This window comes from Dendrobates tinctorius, unplaced genomic scaffold (assembly GCF_039654945.1).
Source record: "Dendrobates tinctorius isolate UK_male_01 unplaced genomic scaffold, ASM3965494v1 ptg000158l, whole genome shotgun sequence".
Taxonomy (NCBI): domain Eukaryota; kingdom Metazoa; phylum Chordata; class Amphibia; order Anura; family Dendrobatidae; genus Dendrobates; species Dendrobates tinctorius.
The window spans coordinates 10,752,845-10,773,649 of NW_027361825.1; the positions used below are offsets into that span (position 1 = coordinate 10,752,845).

General features: G+C 48.3%; 1 protein-coding gene and 1 pseudogene across 50 annotated transcripts in view; one reads left to right on the forward strand and one right to left on the reverse strand.

Annotated features, from left to right (window-relative positions):
* Positions 1-8,287: 8,287 nt before the first annotated feature.
* On the reverse strand, positions 8,288-15,153 carry LOC141052186 (uncharacterized; annotated as a pseudogene).
* A 2,471-nt stretch (positions 15,154-17,624) lies between these two features.
* LOC141051825 (uncharacterized) overlaps positions 17,625-20,805 on the forward strand; it is a 91,254-nt gene continuing 88,073 nt past the window's right edge. For all 50 annotated transcript variants that reach the window (XM_073548856.1, XM_073548858.1, XM_073548876.1 and 47 more), the window contains exon 1: positions 17,625-17,761. In XM_073548856.1, the coding sequence (XP_073404957.1) occupies positions 17,677-17,761 (85 nt within the window). In that variant the 5' untranslated portion in view covers positions 17,625-17,676. The remainder of the gene's footprint in view (positions 17,762-20,805) is intronic.

The following is a 20,805-nucleotide window of genomic DNA, read 5'->3' on the forward strand; positions in this document are numbered from 1 at the left end:
ATAAGATTTTTTGAATTCCACTCTCACCATGCTATAAAATGCAGCTTGGACAACAAACCATCGCAAAATTACTATGTATATACTCGTGTATAAGCCGCACCGGCCCAAAAATTGGGAACACATAAGCCCAGTGTGTAACCCATACACTATGGCCCCATATGCTGTTCCATAGAATATGCCCCCATATGCCAAAAAAAAAAAAAAAAACCTATTGTGGGTCCATCGCCCCTGTCTGCCACTTCTTGTGTCAGTGACTGTTCATCCAGCAGAGGGGGACACGCACTTCTCACATCAACGCACCCACTGAGGATGCAGCAGAGACCGCAGTGAGCAGCAATGGACCCAGGAAAGGTGGATATCACTATGCTTGCAACGCACAGATTCAGGAATGGTAACGTTACCACTGAAGACAGGAAGGGAGACAGTGGAGAAGCAAGCAAGGCTACAGATATGACAGCAGGATGATCTGTGACACCCCTGCTCCCCCTCTGACCCACAGGGAGATGACCCATGTATAAGCCAAGAGGGGGACTTTTAGCACCAAAAATGGGCCTAACATCTTGGCATATACACGAGTATATACAGTACCTCCCCCTACAGTATTTACACATAAATTCACACACCCACCCACGCAAACTACTTCACACTGTCCTTCATAATTAGAATCCCCCCCACACTGATGACCACACCTGAAGCTTTTTAAAAACAATAGTACAATGTATGAACAACATACATGTGTGTGTGTGTATATATACATATACATGCTGGGCAGGCAGCAGCAGGTACAGCATGGGACTCCAGAGTGGTGGCTAGCAGTGACAGCAGTGATGGGGGTTCTGCGGCAGAGGGTTCAAGTGGCGGTTGTGGGGGTCATGGTGGTGACAAGTTTATCTGGGAAGGCGGCAAGACAGTCGCTGGCTGTGACGGGGATGGGTGCGCAGGTATCGGCAGTCACACAGACAAAACGAAAACCTATGCTTGCAAGAAAATTTTTATACTCACACTCAAACTCCTGCTCGCTGGAGGTCCAATAGTGGATGGCTGTCAAAAATCCAGTTGGTTGCTGGATGTCTGTCTGGCTGGTGTATATGTGGCAGAATCCAGTGGCTGTGTGTGTCTCCAGTAGCTCTTTCTCCTCTGTATTAAGGGTGATTAATGCCCTCTCTCTACCTTTCCTATAGGGTGGGTGGAGATTGGCAGGTGTTTTTCCCCAAATTTGATACTTTTTGGAGCATGCTCAGTGCAAAAACCGGATCCGGCGCCGGAATCAGGCAAAAACCGGATGCCGCCGGATCCGGCGAACATAGACTACCATTATAAAAAAAACCGTATGTCGCCGGATCCGGCGTCTCCCGGTTTTTTACCGCAGACAAAAAACGTTACATGTAACGTTTTTTCCAGATGCCGGACCGGCTGTTTTTGCCGGATCCAGCAAAAACCGGATACGCCGCATAGGCATCCGGCGCAATGCGGCAATAATGAAACTCTATGGGGAAAAAAACGGATCCGGTGGCAACAGGCGCCGGATCCGGTTTTCACACTTTTCGCCGCATCGCGCCTGATGCACAAAAACTGATGTGTGAAAGTAGCCTTATACTCATAAAAAAGACCATTGTTTTAACGTATCTACAGCCTTCAGGATAGCTTGTCTTCATATAAATAGCTGTGTACTCTTCACAAGAATTTTCAGTGACGCCATATTTTCCACATTCCAGACTGGAATTTGCTGTTTCAGTTTGGGCGCTGTCTCAGGATTAGCTTCATAAACCCTACACTTTAAGTATCCCTATAGATAAAAGTCGGTCTGGTGATGGTGGAGGTCACAATTTTGTGCTCAATTTGTCTTATTCTATAAATACCGCATTAAGTCAAGACTGGTCGTTGCTGAAAGTCATCCCCGTCTTGCTGACAGAAACAATCCTCACGCCGGTGATTACGTTTCTGTGGAGAAAATTACTGGAAGACGTCAATGTATATGGCCGTGTAGATAATTGCTTTCCTTGGAGAATATCGGACCCACAGTCCGTGTGGCCGTAGCCGCTCACAATTTTTTGGTCAGTGTAGTGGCTGCTGGCACAGCCCGTGTGAATTTTCTGTGTGCCAGCGCCTATTGTTCTGTGAGGCAACACACCCAGGTATATAGAACCGCGCTTCATTGGACATGATCCAGTAGCCTATAACAATACTCTATACGCTTTTTGTTTACCCCCTTCTTTAAACCTTGCACTGGTAATGCTCGGAGGATTCGTGTTAAGAGATTTAGGTACACAGCGACATGTTGCTTTGGTGTCGTAAAGATGCAGTGATCATTTCTCTATAAATTCCTCTCCTGGATGTCTGCAACAATGACGGGTGTCCAAATACATCTTTACCTATTTTTGAGGGCTTTCTTTTGCATTCCCTATTGATCTTCTGTTATATTACTTCTGTCCCAAACTCCTTCATGATTGAACAGGAAAGCCTAGAGACTGAGAAGAAGAACAGCCGTGTATGTCTGTGAATGATCTGTTGTCTACGTGGACCTCCGTTATCACAATACGCTATGATGGACACCTCATGTTGATATTTGTTTTTTTATGTGAAAAAGATGGCTGTACGGTGTGGAAATTCGTTATCCAATAAAAGAACCTTGATTTACTATTTTTGCAGCAAGAGACATCTGCCGCGCAGCATATTTTAAAGTGTTTTTTTTTTTCTTCTGGTGACTGTTGGACACCCACACACATCATTACTGCCCTAAGATGGAAAACTACCCTACTGGAAGGAAGGAAGGAGACGTTGGCCCTCAATTATTTCTCACAATGCTGAGGTAAAGTGAAAGCTGAGCTCTGATTGGTTGCTCTGGAAAAAAATGAAAGCTGAATTCTAATTGGTTGCTCTGATAAAATATAAAAAGAGGATTTTTGTCAGACAGTTCTGATAAGACCTGATAAGCCTACATACTACACAATGAATGCAGTTGGCAGATTTGTATGATCTACCATGTATGATCTACCATGTACTATAGAGTTCATTGGCTTCCACTATCACAAAAAGCCATTTTGGGTACTCACACACAACACTACAGCCTAAATGGAGAAACACCCGACTGGAAAGAAAGCAATAATGGGCCTCAGTTACTTCTCTCAATGCTGAGGTAAAGTGAAAGCTGAGCTCTGATTGGTTGCTCTGATAAAATATACTGCTCAAAAAAATAAAGGGAACACTTAAACAACAAAATGTAACTCCAAGTCAGTCACACGATTGTGATTCAGTTTCTCCTGCTGTTGTGCCAATGGAATAAACAACAGGTAGAAATGATAGGAAGGTCACTGACATCCATGTGTCTGCTCAGTAAGAGTGTCTAGGGTTCCCTTTATTTTTTTGGAGCAGTATATAAGCTCTGATTGGTTGTTATGGGCAATAAAAACAGTTTTACAGACCGACTGTTCTGATAAATGAGGCCCGACAAGCTAACAGACCACACATGGGACACAGTTGGCAGATTTTTGTGATCCGCCATGTACTATAGTATATATACTCATATATACATATTAATGCATGAGGCTTTCATTAAGTAATAAAACTATGATTATAACATCAACAGTCACCTGTAATTAAAGTAATCATTCAATTAATTGCAATGATTTTTAATAATTACATGTCAGCTTCCATATGTAAAGTTAGGGATTTTTTAAACACTTTATCAGGTCACACATTTTCCCAGGTCAGACATTTGTCACACAGTTCATAGCATTTCATTTTCTAGTCAAGCTCTGCAGGGCCGGTTTTAGGCAAAGTGGGGCCCTAGGCAAAGTTTAAAATGGGGCCCCAAATGCTAACATACTGCACATCACACAGAAGCATTTCGATTGTATTTACATGCACTGAGTTCGGGCCGCTAAATGATCGTCAAAATTGAAGTTGTTCAATGCTTGTTTCCCGGCCTCTTTCCACCATCTGAGAAAGAATGATGGGAACAGAACGATCACTAAGGGTGTGTGCACACGTTGCGGTTTTTGCTGCTGTTACGCCGCAGTTTCCATGCAGTTTACAGTACAATGTAAACCTATGGAAAACCAAATCCGCCGTGCACATGCTGCGGAAAATTCCGCGCCGATTTGCTGCGGTTTATTTTCCGCAGCATGTTACGTCTTTTTTGCGGGACCGCAGCCTCAGTGTATGTTCCGGGACATACAAATCAATCTCTCTCTCTCTCATTCACACTGCCAAACCGCACTAGAGCCTGCATCAAATCCGCTGTACACATGCTAGGAATCCGCAGAAAAAATGCATGTGTTTTACCCTGCAGTTTCTGCCAAGAGATATGGATTCTCTGCAGAAAAAGCCGCAGACTAATCCGCAACGTGTGCACACACCCTAAGGGTGGTTTCACATTAGCGTTTCAGGCCGCAGCATCGGCCTGCACACGGCCGCCGCTAAGCCCCGCCACCTGCCGCGCCTCCTCCGGTAGCTCCGCCTACGGGCGCATGACGCTGCATGCGTCCTGTGTCCCCTATCTTTAGCACTGGGGACGCAGGCCGTGCGCAGATATGCGTTTGGCGGCGCATGCGTCCTTTTGACGGTGCGCCGACCAGCGCCAAACGCAACCTGTTGCAATTTGGTGCGCTCGGCGCACCGTCAAAAGGACGCATGCACCGCCAAACACATACCTGCGCACAGCCTGCGTCCCCAGTGCTAAAGATAGGGGATGCAGGATGCATGCAGCGTCATGCGCACATAGGCGGAGCTACCAGAGGAGGCGCGGCAGGTGGCGGGGCTTAGCGGCGGCCGTGTGCGTCCCCAGTGCTAAAGCGTCATGCGCCCGTAGGCGGAGCTACCGAAGGAGGTGCGGCAGAGAGCGGGGGGCTTAGCGGCCTGCAACGTTAATGTGAAACCACCCTAACAGATCACCATACAGTATCATGTTATCAGCAGGACATCTACAGTTTACACCCCATAGTCCTCCATATAATATAATCTGCCCCAAAGTCCTCCATATAGTATAATACGCTCCTTATAGCTCTCCATATATTAAAATACACTGCTCAGTCCTCCATATAGTATACTACACTCCTCATAGCCCTCCATATATTAAAATACACTGCTCAGTCCTCCGTATAATACACTCCATATAGTATAATGCACCGCCATAGTCACCCATGTAGTACAAATCACTTCCCATAGCATAATGCACCCCATAGTTCTTCATATAATGTATTCCCCATAGTCCTCGATACAGCATAATGCAGCCCACATATAGTATAATGCAGCCACCCCACAGAGTATAATGCAGCCCCGCCATACAATATAATGTAACCCCCATAGAATATAATGCAGCCACTCCACGGAATATAATGTAACTCCCCATAGCATATAATGTAGTCCCACCCCCCATATAGTATAATGCAGCCCCTCCATAGAATATATGGCAACCCCCTCATGGGATATAATGAAGCCCCTTATATAGTATAATGTAGCCCCTCCATAGAATACAATGTAGCCCTCCTCATATAATAACTATAATACAACGTCCCCCATAGAATATAATACAGCCCACCTCCCCATAGAATATAATGTAGCCCTTCATATTATTTAACACAGCCTCCCCCTATAGAATATAGTGTAAAATGTACCCTACATGGTATATAACACACCGCATAGTATACAGCCCAGCCCACCATGGTATACAGCCCACCATGGAATACAGGCTGTATACCATGCTGGGCTGTATAATACAGCCCAGCATTGTATAATATAGCCCGCCCAGCATGGTATAATACAGCCCAGCATGGTATAATACAGCCCAGCATGGTATATATCCCCCCAGCACGGTATAATACAGCCCAGCATTGTATATAGCCCCCCCAGCCTGGTATAATACAGCCCAGCATGGTATATAGCCCCCCCAGCATGGTATAATACAGCCCAGCATGGTATATAGCCCCCCCAGCATGGTATAATACAGCCGAGCATGGTATAATACAGCCGAGCATGGTATAATACAGCCCAGCATGGTATAATACAGCCCAGCATGGTATGATACAGCCGAGCATGGTATACATATAGTCCCCCCAGCATGGTATAATACAGCCCAGCATGGTATATAGCCCCCCAGCATGGTATATAGCACCCCCCCAGCATGGTATATAGCGCCCCCCAGCATGGTATATAGCCCCCCAGCATGGTATGATACAGCCGAGCATGGTATACATATAGTCCCCCCAGCATGGTATAATACAGCCCAGCATGGTATATGGCCCTCCCAGCATGGTATATAGCCCCCCAGCATGGTATATAGCGCCCCCCCAGCATGGTATATAGTCCCCCCAAAGTGGCCCCACAGTCTAGTACTCGCACTGATTTAAAAAAAAAAAAAAAAAAAACAACACTCCTCACCTTCTCCTCATGCCCGCGCTGCTGGCTGCTCCTGTCTCCTCCTGCACACAGTGAGAGCGCGATGACGTCATTGCGCCCCCGCTGTGTCAGAGGCAGAGCGGGGAATGATGGGAGAGGGAGTGTCAGCTGACGCTCTCTTTTCCCCCATCACTGCCTCCTTCAGTGCGGCGGCGGGAGTCGGCGCTGGGGGCAGGCGGGCCCTCCTGCCTCACAGGGGCCCCATAGTGGCTGTGTGATGTGCCGCTGGCTGGGGGCCCCTGGAGGAGCGGGGGCCCTAGGCAGCTGCCTGGTCTGCCTGCCCATAACGCTGGCCCTGAAGCTCTGGTATTGAAGACCCACTAAGGTATTGCGCCTTTTTGTTAGGAGTGGCAGAAGACACTAAATAAAAAATATAAAGTGCCTTCGCCACTCGGGGTCCACCGTGCGGTGGATGGAAAAACCGCTGCTAGAAGAGGCAGAGCACTATGGCGGTAATGTGCACAGGGTTAAACTTCACCAACTGTGCACTGAAGCAGACTCTGTTATATTCACAGAGCTGCAGGCAAAAGCATACAGAAAACGCTGTGTCCGTTCAGGGTCACAGACCACAGCGATACAGACACGGTATTCCTGGTCACAGGAGTAGCCTTAGACGTCAGGACTACTCCGTCTAGACCTACCGTGAAAATGAGGTCCGTGGCGTCACAACTGCAGATGCCGAGGTAAGCTGCAACTGCAGCGCGGCAAGAACTGAGCCTCTGGCAATGCGCTGCAAACACGCTGGCGCAATGCAGACGCTAAGCTGCTGACTAAGATGAAGCTAGGTGCGCTGGCGCTGCTACTGGTAGAACTCAATCACTCACACAGACATAATAACCAAGGTAGGGGGTATTTAATGAGTCATTCACCAGTCCAAGCATCCATCAGCAAACATACAGCAGCAAGTATGAAATACTAGCGCATGGCGGAACAGCCATGCGCGCTTTTTATACCAAACGGGACCTTCCGGAAATCTCCAAGACTCCAGGAGAAGCCAATAGGATTCGACACAGGACCTGAGCACCTGACTTCCGAACTCCAATGGGAGTTCGTCCCATGAGCATGCTCAGTTGAGGGAACAAAGGACTTAGCCTTTGGAGAGATTTGCCGCAAGGCACTCTCCTCTGCAATCTCCTCAGCAGCACATGAAGCGCAGGAGACTGCAGAATGTAAGGGTCTAGATTTCATCATAGGAGAGGAAGAAATCTGACTCCTAACACTTTTGCTCGATCGATTCGTTTTCTTCCCTTTTGTAAAAATTTAGAACTGATATCACGTGACTCCCACTGTTATGTTCTGAATTGTCCAGGTCTGCCATATCCCTTGTTGGTTTGTTATGGTTTACTGTAGACCATGTTATTGTTTAGACACCATCTTGTTCCATCAAGGGGTTATTGACTATTGGACAACCCAAGATTAATCAATACAAGGCCCTATAGGAAATAAAAACAGTGTACACTCATGACAAATGGGTATTCGTGATCCCATCGTTTTCGCTCCTCACCCATCTTGTACCACCATTGCCCGACCTCAGATCAGCTTCCCCAACCCAACACCGTACCACGTAAGTTAAATACCAGACATGGATAAAATGGCCATGGCCACAGCAGCCTTTATTGATATAAAGTATAACAATTTTAACAACAAATACCAAACCAGGGGGAGGGGCGATCCTCGAGGCCCCAAACTGTATCAGCCTCTGATCCATATCCTACACCAACTTTACACCCCCGGCCAAATCTTGTCTCCAGCCGTTAAGCACCAGCTCAGAGACCTTAAGAGACTCGCCCGGCCAAACTGTGCCGTAACTGGCCACGGCTCCAATACCGTTCCCTTCCATGTGATCCACCGAAGGGGGAGTCCAGGACCTTTGCGATCCCCCCCTCCAATCCGCCATTTCTGGCACCACCAACCTCGAGGACCTCCCCCCCACGCCACAGACACAAATGCTCTGACCCCCTCAGACATTTATGTCCTGCCAAACTCTTAAGCTTTTTTCAATGGCTTCCTGAACTGCCAGACACCATAAATCAAGGCCTACCGCATTCAGATGAATACCGTCCTTCCTCCAGAATTCACCCTCTCCCGAAATCTGTATGACGTACCACAATTGCTCCATTTCGAACCATGAATCGGGACACTGCTCTATTCAGTTTAACCCTGGCTCTATTAACGCCTTGCACTGATCTAGCCCCGTACCACACCTTCCTTGGAGTAATATCCAACCACACTACTAGTAAGCTAGGAAACATGGACCAAAGCCTCAACATATCAAATTTAATATCCCTAAGTAACTCCCTACAAGTGCGCTTAGCCAAATCGTCTCCCCCTAAATGTATCACTAGTACATCCGGTGCCCGGTCCAGTTGAATGAACCTGTGAAACTCAGGTACCAATTGCTTCCATACCATCCCTCTTTTTCCGATCCACCTTAATACTCCCAATGTTCTTGGCACGCCCAGCTGCCTCCCATTCGGGCGAACATCCGCTCTCAGGGCTGCCCAAAATACAAAAGAATGGCCCATAATCCAGGTAAGGAGCGGACCCTCACCAACAAAACAAAAAATCAAGTGATACAACCATAAACTATAACAACACAAACATAGGCCGTTTTTACCCCATTGATGGGCGAACATAAGAACGGAATCTCGCTGACTCCCAGCGCCCAATCCTCTTTACTGTCTCTTCACCCAGCCCTCTCCTCGCTGCCTCCGTAGCTGCTCCAATTCGAAAGGAATGTCCGCTATAATGTCTTGACGAAATGCCCCCTCTTTCTAGACAACGTCTGAATACCGTCATGAACTGCAAACGTGATAAAAAACAGCCATCATCGTGAACCAACAACGGGTCACTTTCATTTCCTACCCCGCTTAAAAAATTCCTTAAGCACCCCACCGGGCATAGCGGGGAACCTCTCACCTCAAAAAGTACCACGCTGCAACCTCTGCTATAGTATAGTATCCGTCTTTGATGAATGCAGAAATATTGACACTCTGTCCCCTTGAATCTCCACGTCCCCTCTAAGTAACCCACCTTTGCGCGATTTAGATGGACTGACCAGCTCTCCCAAACGAAAAGCCCCAAAAAACGCCAACGAGAAAGCCACTTTAAACAGTGCTACTTCCCTCCATGATGTACAAACCTCACTTAAACTCTCGCCTAAACGTAGTAACACCTCATAAGACACCGGACACCTACTGTCCGACACCTTCCAGCCTTTCCTACAACCCCGTACCACTTGACGCACCATAAATGACTTTGTTACATCCCGCAAGCCCCTGAACCTAAAACCAAATGCCAAACCTGCTAAAAAATTATTAATTTTTGGGACTGACCAACCTGACTCCCAATTGTGGCCTATGAACAAAACTAACTTGTACTCATCCTCCAGTTCCTCACCTATTCTTTCTTTCCGCTCTAGCCAACTTTCCCATGCCTTTTTATAATGAGACCAGGTTCCAGCCGACAGGGACCTAGACAATAAAACCCTCACTGCCCCAAGGGAAGATTCCACAATTCTTCCGGACATTCCATCCTCTTGCAATCCGCTTGAAATCCCGACTCTCGAGCATGTTCTCACTGTGAACAAGAAAAAACTTCAAAACCAAGGTAATCTTCCTCAAGTCTCTCCTCCGCAACAACCCATAGGTTAAAACTCAACCCTACCCACACCAAATGCTGAAGAACCTTCATCACGGCTTGATCCGGTGAAGATAGCGAATTGATCGCTCTCAGTGCCCCCACTGACTTGCAGTTGAATCCAATTTTCCTGTTCTTCACCTCCTTTCCCCACACTGATAATGCTACAACTATGGGAAACACTTTGCGTAGAACCTGATTGGCCGAAAAACCCTTCTCGATCCAGACACACGGCCACCTTTCCGCCACCACCTCTCCCTGAAAAAACAAACTGAAACCTTGCTCCTCTGCTGATCTTATCAAAAACCACAGAGACTCCGCCGACACCTTACGTGCCATCCAGATGGATCTCCCATTGTAGGAATCCAGAAAAAGCGCCCACACCTTTAAATCATCCTTCAATTCTTTCTTCAACCTAATGAAGTGTGATGGTGCCTTAATCCCTGTCGTCACCAAAGACAATCTCCAACAAAACGCCTTGCCCATCGGCAGGGGTGGATTAAGGGTAGCCAGGGCCCGGGGCAGTTCAGACTCTGTGGGCCCCCCTCGTCACGTGACGGGGGTCACGAATCGTAGAGCCACACTCTACATAGAGAATAATGGGGCCTCCAGCACCGACCTCCACCCGCAGAGCCACACTCCACATAGAGAATAATGGGGCCTCGAGCACCGACCTCCACCTGCAGAGCCGCACTCCACATAGAGAATAATGGAGCCTCCAGCACTGACCTCCACCCGCAGAGCCCCACTCCACATAGAGAATAATGGAGCCTCCAGCACCGACCTCCACCCGCAGAGCCGCACTCCACATAGAGAATAATGGGGCCTCCAGCACCGACCTCCACCCGCAGAGCCACAATCCACATAGAGAATAATGGGGCCTCCAGCACCGACCTCCACCCGCAGAGCCCCACTCCACATAGAGAATAATGGAGCCTCCAGCACCGACCTCCACCCGCAGAGCCGCAATCCGCATAGAGAATAATGGAGCCTCCAGCACCGACCTCCACCCGCAGAGCCCCACTCCACATAGAGAATAATGGAGCCTCCAGCACCGACCTCCACCCGCAGAGCCCCACTCCACATAGAGAATAATGGAGCCTCCAGCACCGACCTCCACCCGCAGAGCCGCAATCCACATAGAGAATAATGGAGCCTCCAGCACCGACCTCCACCCGCAGAGCCGCAATCCACATAGAGAATAATGGAGCCTCCAGCACCGATCTCCACCCGCAGAGCCCCACTCCACATAGAGAATAATGGAGCCTCCAGCACCGACCTCCACCCGCAGAGCCGCACTCCACATAGAGAATAATGGGGCCTCCAGCACCGACCTCCACCCGCAGAGCCACACTCTACATAGAGAATAATGGAGCCTCCAGCACCGACCTCCACCTGCAGAGCCCCACTCCACATAGAGAATAATGGAGCCTCCAGCACTGACCTCCACCTGCAGAGCCCCACTCCACATAGAGAATAATGGAGCCTCCAGCACCGACCTCCACCCGCAGAGCCACACTCTACATAGAGAATAATGGAGCCTCCAGCACCGACCTCCACCTGCAGAGCCCCACTCCACATAGAGAATAATGGAGCCTCCAGCACTGACCTCCACCTGCAGAGCCCCACTCCACATAGAGAATAATGGAGCCTCCAGCACTGACCTCCACCTGCAGAGCCCCACTCCACATAGAGAATAATGGAGCCTCCAGCACCGACCTCCACCCACAGAGCCGCACTCCACATAGAGAATAATGGAGCCTCCAGGACCGACCTCCACCCGCAGAGCCACACTCCACATAGAGAATAATGGGGCCTCCAGCACCGACCTCCACCTGCAGAGCCGCACTCCACATAGAGAATAATGGAGCCTCCAGCACTGACCTCCACCCGCAGAGCCCCACTCCACATAGAGAATAATGGGGCCTCCAGCACCGACCTCCACCCGCAGAGCCGCACTCCACATAGAGAATAATGGGGCCTCCAGCACCGACCTCCACCCGCAGAGCCACACTCTACATAGAGAATAATGGAGCCTCCAGCACCGACCTCCACCTGCAGAGCCCCACTCCACATAGAGAATAATGGAGCCTCCAGCACCGACCTCCACCTGCAGAGCCCCACTCCACATAGAGAATAATGGAGCCTCCAGCACCGACCTCCACCCGCAGAGCCGCACTCCACATAGAGAATAATGGAGCCTCCAGCACCGACCTCCACCCGCAGAGCCACACTCCACATAGAGAATAATGGAGCCTCCAGCACCGACCTCCACCCGCAGAGCCGCACTCCACATAGAGAATAATGGAGCCTCCAGCACCGACCTCCACCCGCAGAGCCACACTCCACATAGAGAATAATGGAGCCTCCAGCACCGACCTCCACCCGCAGAGCCGCACTCCACATAGAGAATAATGGGGCCTCCAGCACCGACCTCCACCCGCAGAGCCACAATCCACATAGAGAATAATGGGGCCTCCAGCACCGACCTCCACCCGCAGAGCCCCACTCCACATAGAGAATAATGGAGCCTCCAGCACCGATCTCCACCCGCAGAGCCGCAATCCACATAGAGAATAATGGAGCCTCCAGCACCGACCTCCACCCGCAGAGCCCCACTCCACATAGAGAATAATGGAGCCTCCAGCACCGACCTCCACCCACAGAGCCGCACTCCACATACATGGCTGCTCTCAGTGCTCTGTGCTGTGCGCACAGGACCTGTGATGAGGTCACAGGAGGGGAGGAGACAGGGGTCACATGATCGGGGGCCCTGATACCTTACCTCCTGTGATCTCATCACAAGCCTTTGCACGCTACCAGCAGCATCAGCGTTCAGGCTACTTGTAGATGCTGCTGGTAGCAGAGCACATAATGCCGCCCCCACGGTCACTCACTTTTAGGTGGGGAGAAGATGGAGTGCCATTGCAGCAGCCAGCAGGAATGTGGTGGGGGCCCCCTTAGAAGCTCTTGTGGTGGGGGCCCCGGGGCTGAAGCCCCGCCTGCCCTGCCTATAATCCGGCCCTGCGCGGTGGCGGATTATAATGGGGCAATTTACTGGCCTGGGCTGTGGGCCCCTTAACCCCACTGGGCCCGGGGCAACTGCCCAAATTGACCTCATTATAATCCGCCACTGCCCATCGGCATGATCCGACACGCGACGTTCAACTTTCCTAATAATGACTGGACCTGCCTTAGCGTAACCTTCTTCAAGCCCCCAACCCGCTTCACCTCAGATTTCATGTCCAATATTTTGTCGTCCAGGATCCTACACTCCATTGCCACCGTATCAATTTCGATACCTAGGAAACTCAATGATGTCACTGGGCCTACTGTTTTTTCCGACGCCAAAGGGACCCCGAATTTTTTAGCCACGTCCTCCATCGTGTGCAATAACACAGAGCAATCAGGAGACTGTGCTGTACCAACAAACAAAAAGTCATCCAGGTAATGAATACATGAATGCTTCAAAATAAGCACATGACAATGAACAGCGATCGACGAAGAAACCCCCCTCCCAAAAAAAACCTAACAAGCGCATGCTATCAGGATGCACTGGCAACAAACGAAAAGCCGCCTCAATGTCCGTCTTAGCCAAACGAGCCCCCTGGCCGCACTCTCAAACCAACTTCACGGCCGCATCAAAGGACGTGTACAAAACCGAACACAACTGTGGATCTATGCCGTCATTAACCGATAACCCCTTTGGAAATGAGAGGTGATGTATCAACCTGAACTTATTCGGCTCCTTTTTTAACACTACCTCCAAAGGAGACACCCTCAAATTGTCAATGGGAGCAGATTCAAAAGGGCCTGCCATTCTACCTAAGGCCAGTTCTTTGCATAATTTTTCCGTGACCACCTCCGGGAACTGATAAGCAGATTTCAAATTTTTGGTTGAGAGCTTCACCTCAACATCTACAAAGGGGATTTTAAAACCATCCCTGAAACCTTCGCGTAGAAGCGTCGCCGCTTCCGCATCCGGATAACTATTTAGAAAATGCTCCATCTCTGTTAGCCGGACTGGGGTCTCCCCTTTTTTCAGTTCCCTCTGACCCTTTTTGTTTTCCTGCCCTAAAACATTTGGACCCACCATGACTGCCTCCACATGACGAACATTCGTGCTTGAATTTACACTTTGTCCCGAACCTACATGCTCCCTCGTTGAAAGAGAAGCACAGTCCTTTTTGTACTGCCACCGAGTGTCCTGACTCTCCTGAACCCCCGGTGCCCCCAAGAAAAGGCTGGTAACTCTGCACTGGCCTGGCTGGCGCCGTCACTTTCATCCCTAAAGAAATATCCTTATGGTCCCAGCGAATACTAGGCCTCACTGCTTTTCGTTGACGAAACTGTTCGTCATACCTCAACCATCCCTGTCCCCCATAGACTCTATACGCCTCACCAATTATGTCCATATAACAGAACAGGGGGGAACAATTCTCTGGCGATTTTTTTCCATATCACGCTGGCTAATATTGCGAAAGCTTGTAGCCAGTTGCTGAATGTGCGGGGGATAAGTCTAAACCTCCTTTTTTCTTCGTCTTCCTTTTTCGAGTCATCTCTTCTAGCCTTATCTAAATTAAAACGCTCCAGCGGGAGTAAGGAAAAAATCTCTACATACTCCCCTTTCCATATCTGTTCCCTAACTTCCTGCTTCAAATGTGCCCCAAGTGGTCCCTCGAAGCAGACGTACACCTCCCCCTTGGCTGAATCATCCAGCCGTACTGACTCTTCTTTATCCTTCTCGCCATTATCTCCTGACCGTGTCTGATCACCCGACTCTCCCTGTGATCCTAAATCCCTCGTTGATACTGAAACCTCAGCCCCGGCTCCCTGTACCGTGCTGGTCGAACCTGAGGCTCTATCACCGCTGCCTAACCAACCTGAAACCGGAGATGTTTCATTTTGCCTACTTCCCGATTCCCATATTCTAACTAACTCCTTTAAACCTTGCAAGACTACCCATATACCAGCACTAGCTCCCCCCCCGGCTACTTCCCCCTGCACATGAGGAGCTAATGACGTTTGCAAAATTGACAATTGTTCTGCCTCACCTGGCTGCCTGGGTGCTGTGTTCCCAGCAGCCGCCAGCTCTGGCTCCAGACGTATGCACTCCATGATTTGTCCTCCTCTGCTTGCTTGTCATGGTGATGCAATGCTCCCCTGCAGCCGGCCTGGGCTGATCGCTGCGTACTCCATCGGATGGGGCTGCCGACCCATTGCCACGGGGCCTGCTGGTAACCCCAGATGATCATGATGCTGAAGTAGATCTGCGGTCCCCCGCAGCCGGCCTGGACTGGCCGCTGCGTATTCCCTGAGAGGGTACTGCTGGTTCGTCGCCATAAGGCCTGCATGTAGCCCAAGGTGTGCAGGCTGCTGCCGTAGATCTGCAGTCCCTGACAGCCGGCCTGGACTAGCCGCTGCGTATTCCCCCTGATGAGGCTGCTGAGGTATGACATAGGGACCCCCTTCCCCCCTCCCTCCTATGCCACCATGTCCAAAATCCCACATTTCCCTCCCCCCACCCCCTGTCCCAATAGGCCCAGCGTACTGCTGGCTGCCATCTGTGCCTTCATGTGCATTAACCCGTGAGTGGGCGGGATTCCCGCGCCCGCACTCACTGGCCACTCGGCGTTCTCCTGTTCCCGATGTCCATCCCCGCCACCATGCTGCTCCTCCCCTCTGTGGTGTAGCGCAGACTCCCGACCCGGCGCCTGCCGTGACGTCATCCTGCACGGTCGATGTGCGGGCGGGTCCACCCGACCTCGCGCCCCTTAAAAGCGCCTGTGAAGCCGGCCCCCGTGTCCGATTCCTCCTGCGCTGAGCCGGGCCAGATGCAAGCACCCGCGCCTCAGCCGCTACCAGTCCTGGCCCCCTCTCTTGCCGTGCCGACTGTGTTGAAAGGGAGGCCGACACCTCCCCCCGCTGCGGATCCCGCCTCGCTAATGGATTCCTCCTAGCTCTTGGCTCCCGCGCACCCGGCCTGCAGCACGCGTTGGGAGCTGGAGGGTCCCCTGAGGGGCTCCTGACACGGCGCCGGATCCTGGGGGGTTACCTCGGGGCTGAGACGCTCCGGAGGCTTTGTCCTCCGAGGCCATCGCCCGACATCCTGAGCCTGAGGATCACTGGCTCCCCCTTGCAGCAGGCCCTGGATCTAAGCCTGCAGCCACCCCGGGAGGTCGACCTCCATATTGTAAGAGGTCACGCTGCTATGGGGCACCTAAAATGGTTGCCCTACCCATGTGACCATCCTCTTTATATTGCTCCCCCTCCCATCTCCCTTCCCTAATCCCTCCTACAATCCCCTAGCCCTATCCCTTTGCACGCACGCACCTAAAACAATTAACCCTAGCCAGCCCAGGCTTATACCCTTGCTCTCTCACTATCGGGTCCCCTCAACCTTGTCATGCTGGCCGCCCTTTTAATAGGCCTGTGGCCCCAGTATGGCCTCACTCATCCAGTAGAGGCACTGATCCAGCAAAGTTGGCGCCGGGCCAGTGTTCTGTCACATGAGATCTACAGCCAATTTTTGGTGACACATTAAAAGCTGCTGGCAGTCAGCAGACGATGACTGGCTGCAGTGCTCACGTGACATAAAAGCGTCAGGCAAGTGTTGGGAGTTCTGGCGTCAACAACGCTGAAACAGTGCCGATGCTGGAGGTGCATATAAGCTTTTTTATCTTACTCTGAGGATTCGGGCAATTACAAAGAAGTTGTAGAAGAAATGGACAACACCATAGTTCATTACTATGAAAATGTTAATCTAGAGCTAAATAAATGTTTAATCATGCCATTCCATGTGCTTCAGTACATTATGTCATGATAGGTAATGCTAATACAGCATAGCAATGAATATTAATATAATTTTATTATGTGTGTTATGTGTCAGATCTGTGAAAACTATGTTCCAAATATGCATGATATGCAAGTTACTAGTGACATTAGAGCTACTGGCATATAGGAGATATGTCCTGGGTAAAGAAATCCTTTATTTTTCACCAATGATAACTAATATATGTATTAATCATTGCTTGTTTTGAGGGCTTATAAGTTAAGATGTTCTATGACATGATATGTGCGGATTTTCCATTTGGGTCCACATCTAACCCAACATTTCCCTTTTTTGTCAGAGAACATTATCTGGATCACCTATGAGCAACACAACATTGGTTTGTCTTTGGAAAAATGGGGATTGTCCATATAGAACAGCCTATTTAAGTCAGAAATTTCCATGATCACTTTAACTTTATGATTAGTTGCATTGGCCATTGTGTTATTTTTAGGTGCCCCTTGGTCTTCATAACAGGTTCTTTAAAAACTAGAAAGAAAGCAGAATCTTTAGCTGGACAAGACCGTATGACAAGCTTGACAACTATTTTTATACTAAACTCACAATAACAAGATAAGTCAAGTTCCTCCCAAACAAGTCCCTCCTAGACCAGTCAAATTCCTCGTAAACAAGTTCCTCCTAGGACCATTCAAGAGCCTTTTCAGAGAGATATCTTTATGATGAGACATGATAACAGTTGGGAAATTATTCTATTGTTGCTTCTGCCAAAAAAGGTGTGTTACCAAGGCTTTAAATAAGCTTAGCCAAGAAGGAAATGTAGTATAATTATCATATCTGACCAAGAGAAGAACATGAGTCTGGCACCAGGAAAGATGATGCGCCCAACTTGTTTAGCAACGATATTGATGCTGTCACTGCTCTGCTTTCAAGCACCAGGTGAGACATCCAAATATCAGCTATAACCTCGAGGCAATATAGATTAGTATTTTGGCAAGTGTGTTTGTACATTTTTAGATTGTCTTTTAGTTTTAGGGGATAGGTATAGACATTGCAATAATTAGTTGGGTTGCATTCACTGACTAGATCCTCTATATATTGGTCGATTCTCAAGTAACACAAAGATCTGAAATTGTTCCAACTTGGTAAGAGAAATTAGGAGTAATCCTTCTGCCTCTACTATCACTAAAGGTAGTTTACAGTTCTTTAGGTGCTGTATAGTCTTGACAGTAATGTATAGTTCTGAAGGTGCTGTATAGTTCTAAAGATGGTGTATAATTCTGTATGGGCCATATAGCTCTGAAGATGGTGTATAGTTCTGAAGGTGCTGTGTGGTTTTGAAGATATTGTATAGTTCTGTAGGTGCTGTATAGTTCTAAAGATGGTGTATAATTGTGTATGGGCCATATAGTTTTGAAGGTGCTGTGTGATTTTGAAAGTGCTGTAAAGTTCTGAAGGTTCCATACAATTTTGAAAGTGCTGTAAATTTCTGAAGGTTCCAAACAGTCATGAAGGTGCTGTAAAGTTCTGAAGGTGCCGTTTAGTTATGAAAGTGTTGTATAGTTCCGAAAGTGCTGTGTAGTTCTAACTTTTTGTATAGTTCTGAAGGTGTTGTATAGTCCTGAAAATACTGTATAGTCTTGAAGGTGCTGTATAGTCTTTAAAGTGTATAGTTCTAAAGGTGGAAAAATATTCAGAATTGAGAGTCCTCAGTGGTTGATACCTTTTAATGGCTAACTGAAAAGATGGTAACACATTGCAAGCTTTTGAGACTACTCAGGTCTCTTCATCAGGCATTGACTAATACAAAATCTGAAGAGTCACATATTTATGCACAACACAGCAAAGAAAAAATGCAATAGATAAGACAAATGACGTGAAGCAGAACTATCATTATGGGAGAGGGAGAAACATAAATATTGGACCAGGTCATAGATAATGAGTCTGGATGTTTTATTGTCCTCTGATGGGGGTCTCCTAATGTGTTGTGATGCCTCCACAAGGTCTTAGGAGCAAATTCCTTAATTGATGTAAAAAAACATAAATCCATGCGACACATTCATTCCAGCATTAAGAGTGTCAAAGGTCGTCATAAATTTATACTCACAGACTCTTCTCTCTCTCTGAGATGTGAAGTTACCTTTCAATACCAGTAATTTCATTTCTATGGTGTTGTGATCAGGCATACAAAAATGTTTTGCCACAGGTACATCCATTCTTTTTTCTCTTATTGTGTGACGATGAGAATTCATCCTTGTTCTAAGCTTTTGCCCGGTCTCCCCCACATACAGACCCCCAGTTGGACATTTAGTACAAATAATTAAGTACACCACTGTTATGAATGGGTCACCGAGGAGGAACAACAAAAAGCTAAGTCCCAGAAAACCAGAGAGGTTCGTCACTATGCAGATTGCAGATCCCTGATCTTAACCACACAACTAACAGTAGCAGTGGAGCGTTCCTACGTTGTTCCTAGACGCCTCGTCACCGCCGGAGGACTACATAAACCTAAAGCAAGAAAAGGGAAAACTAACTGCCCCAGAGCAGACCCCAAAGGAAAAGACAGCCCCCACACATGTATTGACGGTGAAGCAAGATGAAAACACAAACACAGGCAGGAAAATAGGCTGAGCAAACGATGGGGCCCGACTAATTAGAAAGGACAGGAAAGGAAAGCCACTGTCTGCAATCTGCCAAAAAACCCTACCAAAAATACTGTCCAACACGTCTGATACCAAAATCAACCCTGAAGTCACTAGACTTCTCCCACTATATCAGCACTCTGAAATATTCTGAAACAGAGCAAAAAGAGGCCAATCTAATAAGGGACAAAAAGGCAAAACTGGGTTATGAGTTTGCAACCAGGGGAACCCCAGAACAATAGTATCATGCAAATTATGCAGCACCAAAAATTTACAATTTTCTTGGTGGTCTAGGGCAACTCGCATTATCACCTGGGTCCAAACCTGAGGTTTATCTCTGCCAAAGGAGTGGCATCAATACCCCTCAAAGTAATAGGCATCTGCAGAGGTGTCATGGACAAACCACAACGTTTAGCAAAGTCCAAATCCATCAGATTCAGAGCTGCTCCTGAATCCACAAAAGCCTTAGTGGAAAATGTGGACAAGGAGCAGATCAGAGAAATTGCCAAAAGGAACTTAGGTTGTATACTGCCCACAGCAAATGTGTGTGCAAAACGTTTCTCTCGTTTAGGGCAGACAGAAATAGTATGAGAGGCGTCGCCACAGAAAAAACACAGCTTATTACGCCTTCTAAACTCCCGACGTTGCGCCCTAGACAAAACCCCATCACATTGCATAGGTTCACACATTTGTTCAAAAGGTGGCAGCGCCTCCCGTGTAGTTTTACGTTCAAGTAAACCCCAATCAACTTGAATGGCTAATGACATAGAGCCATCCAGACCAGAAGGAACAGGAAATCCCACCATAACATCTTTTACGGTCTCTGACAAACCTTTCCGAAACATCTCTCCAATCCTGAAAGTTGCTGTTTGTCTTTTATAAGAGAGATTATGATGGTACAACCCTTATAGGGTTGGTGCCATCCACACTGTGCAGTCTGGGAGATTACGGTAATACATTGGGCTTGTTGTCTTTTTTCACCCTTTTACTTTCAGAATGCACAGCTTTACTGAAGTTCTGCTTAGTCACTCCACCATCCCTAACCCCACTGTTGGGACCCAAAAGTTTCCACTTTGGTCCTTAAATTTTTCCATGACAACTCTAAATTAAGATTACTTTTATAGTTATGAACAGTTGCACCCGACAGGACAGGACACAGGGCGTATGACAGGAGATGTCTTTATGTAAATGTGTAATTGTGTATGTATTTGCCCCCATATCCTGTAACCTGAGGGTCCTCCTCTATGAGCCTGGCCTACTAGTTTTTTTGTTCTCACATTTTTGCTCATCGTAGCTTTCTTCTCCCGATATATAAAACACTATACAATAAGGAACAATGAA